At 41.4% G+C, this 4146-nt stretch overlaps 1 protein-coding gene across 1 annotated transcript; it reads right to left on the bottom strand.

The window, feature by feature from the left end:
* Positions 1-2663: 2663 nt before the first annotated feature.
* Positions 2664-3050, bottom strand: LOC138878083 (secreted RxLR effector protein 78-like). Its single transcript, XM_070157740.1, has one exon. The coding sequence runs from the start codon at positions 3048-3050 to the stop codon at positions 2664-2666; it is 387 nt and encodes a 128-aa protein (XP_070013841.1).
* Positions 3051-4146: the final 1096 nt, after the last annotated feature.

The following is a 4146-nucleotide window of genomic DNA, read 5'->3' as shown; positions in this document are numbered from 1 at the left end:
TCCCCATATTATAGGAATCCACGATTGGTCGAGTTTTTTTAAGAGATTCAAACTGGCTCTTCCTTTGACGGGTAATTTCTTTTCTTTGATCATGGTCTTTTCACTTCCCTATGTGTATGGATTTGCTCTACTAACCTGATGTCGTGTCTTTTTCCCAGGCAGGTGATCTTCTCAGAGGAACGGGCATCGATGCCCTCTTTCCGGAAGAAGGTTGATGTGCCGTCAGATTCTACCCCTGTTGCGACTACGACATCTTCCGTATCGGTCCCAACCTTAACTACCGTGGTCCAAGAACCCGTCTCCATCCTGTCTGCTAGTTCTGCTCCTCAACTCCTTTTGTTGGTTGATGAGGACGACGTCTCCCCTAATGACGGTGGTCTAATGCTCTGTAAGAGGAGATCCGTGGATGGGGGGATGACGGTAGTTGTCGACTTGGAGGATTATGGCTTTGTTCTTCGAGATACGCCATGGTGTATGTGGGAGAGGGCCCCGAGGCAGGTCCCGCACTTAGAGGAGATGAACACAAGTGCATCAATGCATCCCGCAGGGGACTCAATCGAGGGAAAGGTGCATGATGAAGGCCTTGCACTTACGAGGCAAGAAGAGGCCTCGTCCTCTCGGGTCACAATGGATATCCCTTCTACCGCTGATGACAGAGAGCAGGCGATCGCCGAAGAGGACGTTGGATTTGACTTCCATAATTTTTAGAGCTTTAAATTGATTTTTTCTGCATGAAAATTACTTGAATAATTATTAATTATTCCTTCAAATCATTTGGTGATGATTTAATCATCCAAATTACTATTTTGCATCCTCATATATGTTTCATAATATTTTTACTTTATTTCGTATAATTATATTTGTATTTTTTAAGCTATTTACCTAATTTTGCAATAATAGCCTATATTCATATATAATTGCTTTTTGTCTATACTATTTGTGTCAAAATAACCTTCTATATTTTCATAATGCTAAATTATTATTGTTAATCATTTTATTGCATAAATAATATTTTTATTTATCTATTAAGTATTTTTATAAATTATTTTGTTAAATTTTGTGTATTTAAATAATAGCCCATTTTTAAAACCAAAATTCGGACCTAAAACAACCCAAACCATAGCCCAATTACCCCAGCTCAAAAACGACCCATGATCAATACCCAATCGTGACCTGCCCCATTTAATTTTTTATCTCAGTTGTTGATCTCTCAAGATCAACAGCTACCGTCCCATCTCCCCCTTTTTAATTAACCTAACCCCGAAAACCCTACCCCATTTCCCTTTACCTGCCACCCTTGAACTCTCTCAACCTCCCCTTCTCTCTCTGTCAAACCCTAGCCACCGTAACCTCTCAACCTCTCCAAATCCGGCTCTAAAATGGAATCAATCGTTGATTCACTTACCTTATTGATCTCCTGTCACTACCGGTTGTTTGTCTGTGGTGTTACCTAGTTGCTTGCCTGAACATGGCAAGCAACAGCAATAACAACAACAACAACAACGGCCCAGTATAATCCCACAAGTGGGGTCTGGGGAGGGTAATATATACATAGACCTTACCCCTACCCCGAGGGGAAGAAAGGCTGTTTCTAGGAGACCCTCGGTTCAAGAAGAAACAAGAGACAAGAGACGATATATTAGTACGATCAATTGACTCATAATAAAGTAACATAAAATAACATAAACTACAAAATAACAGTAATATAAGAGATGCAGGAAATATAGAAATACGAAAAAGATGGAAGGTGGAAGGTATAATAACATCCAGCCGATAAAGCCCTGCATCAGTAGCTGACCAGTAGAATCCTAAGACTAACTCCTAACTGGCTAGTCCCATTCTAGTGCACTGCAGAAATATTCACAACTTCCCCTAACCTACAACCTTAATGCTCGACCTCCATAATTCCCTGTCAAAGGCCATGCCCTCAGTAATCCTAAGTCGCGCCATGTCCAGCCTAATTACCTCTCCCCAATACTTCTTAGGTCTCCCTCTACCTCTCCTCGTGCCCACCACAACTAGTCGTTCACACCTCCTCACCGGTGCATCAGTGCTCCTTCCTGAATGTGCCTAAACCATCTAAGTCTTGCTTCCCGCATATTGTCCTCCATGGGGGACACGCCCACCTTCTCTTGAATATCTTCATTCCTAATCTTATCCATCCTTGTATGCCCACACATCCACCTCAATATCCTCATCTCTGTTACTTTCATCTTCTGGATGTGTGAGTTCTTAACCGGCCAACACTCGGTCCCATACAACATGGCAGGCCTAACCACTGCTCTATAAAACTTACCTCTTAGTAACAGTGGCACTTTCTTGTCACACAGGACTCCCGATGCTAACCTCCACTTCATCCACCCCACCCCTATACGGTGTGTGACATCCTCATCGATCTCCCTGATCCCCTGAATAACATACCCAAGGTACTTGAAACTACTCCTCTTAGGAATGACTTGAGAGTCAATCCTCACTTCCACTTCCGCTTCCGTCGGCTAGACCCCAAATTTGCACTCGAGGTATTCCGTCTTTGTCCTGCTCAACCTAAAGCCTTTAGACTCAAGGTCATGTCTCCAAACCTCTAACCTCTCGTTAACGCCACCTCGTGTCTCGTCAATTAGAACTATGTCATCAGCAAATAGCATGCACCATGGTACCTCCCCTTAAATATGATGAGTTAGTGCATCCAACACTAGGGCAAATTGGAAAGGGCGAAATGCAGACCCTTGGTGCAACCCCGTAACAACTGGAAAATACTCGGAGTCGCCTCCTACTATCCTAACCCGAGTCTTAGCTCCATCATACATGTCTTTAATCACCCTAATATAGGCATCTGAGACCCCTTTAACCTCTAAGCAGCTCCATAAGATCTCCCTAGGAACCCTGTCGTACGCTTTCTCTAGATCAATAAACACCATGTGGAAGTCCTTCTTCTTATCCCTATATTGTTCCACCATCCTCCTAATAAGGTGGATGGCTTTTGCGGGAGATCGCCCCGGCATAAACTCGAACTGGTTGTCTGAAATAGACACCGTCCTTCTCACTCTCATTTCTACCACTCTCTCCCAGACTTTCATGGTATGACCCAGTTATTTGATACCCCTATAGTTGTTACAGCTCTGTATATCACCTTTGTTCTTATACAACGGAACCATTGTACTCTACCTCCACTCTTCAGGCATCCTATTAGTCTTGAATATAACATTAAACAACCCAGTAAGCCATTCCAAGACTGCTCTACCCACACACCTCCAAAGTTCAACTGGAATTTCGTCTGGCCTGGTAGCTCTGCCCTTCACATCTTACGCATTGCCTCCATGACCTCATCGACCTCAATGTCCCTACAATAACTTAATTCACGGGGACTGTCGGTCTTCCTCAAATCACCTAGTACGAACATGGTAAGCAAATCTCATCAAATTGAACCAAAATCGATTCAAATCCTTGACCTTTCTGCTATTCCGTCTATATTCATCCTTTGTTCTATTATGGGTACGAATCTCTATGTATTTTCTGTTGATTCTTACTTACCCTAAAACTAGGGTTTATATCTCTTCAAATCGAACCAAAATTGGTTCAAATATCTGATTTTGAGTATTTTTTTTGTCTATATTCGTCCTATTCTGTGTGAGTTTGATTTTTTGTTTAGGTTCTGTCGATTTTTTACTTTCCTTAAAAGTTAGGGTTTACACATCTCTCTCTTAAAATTGATTTTCAGATAAATTTGCATGATTATTTACTTTGTTAGTTGCTTAAATTACTGGGTTTCCTTGTTTGTTGCTTGATTTTTACTACTATATAAACCCTTCCCCCATTCCCTTTTAGACAGACGAGAATCGCTATAATCTCACTAAAATTTAAAGCTCTATTCTGTTATTCCTTCATTATCTCGTTCTATACTTTGGTTCTTGGCCAGCTGAAAGCCAATGCCACCGAAATTCTGGGTTCTTGCTCTTCGTTGATATTCAGAATATTGTGGACTTCTATTCTTTCTTATTTTTTCACTTAACTAGTGAGTTAGTAGACTTCGTAGTTTCATTCCTATGTATCTATGATTTGCATATGTTTTCATGCCTGGAGTTTTTGCTTAATGTGTTCTTTCGAGTTGTTTTGTGTGATATTCTATTTGTTCTACTTCAATTCTTA

Source organism: Nicotiana sylvestris, chromosome 9 (assembly GCF_000393655.2).
Source record: "Nicotiana sylvestris chromosome 9, ASM39365v2, whole genome shotgun sequence".
In the NCBI taxonomy this organism is placed as follows: Eukaryota; Viridiplantae; Streptophyta; class Magnoliopsida; order Solanales; family Solanaceae; genus Nicotiana; species Nicotiana sylvestris.
This window is presented reverse-complemented; position numbering and strand designations above follow the sequence as displayed.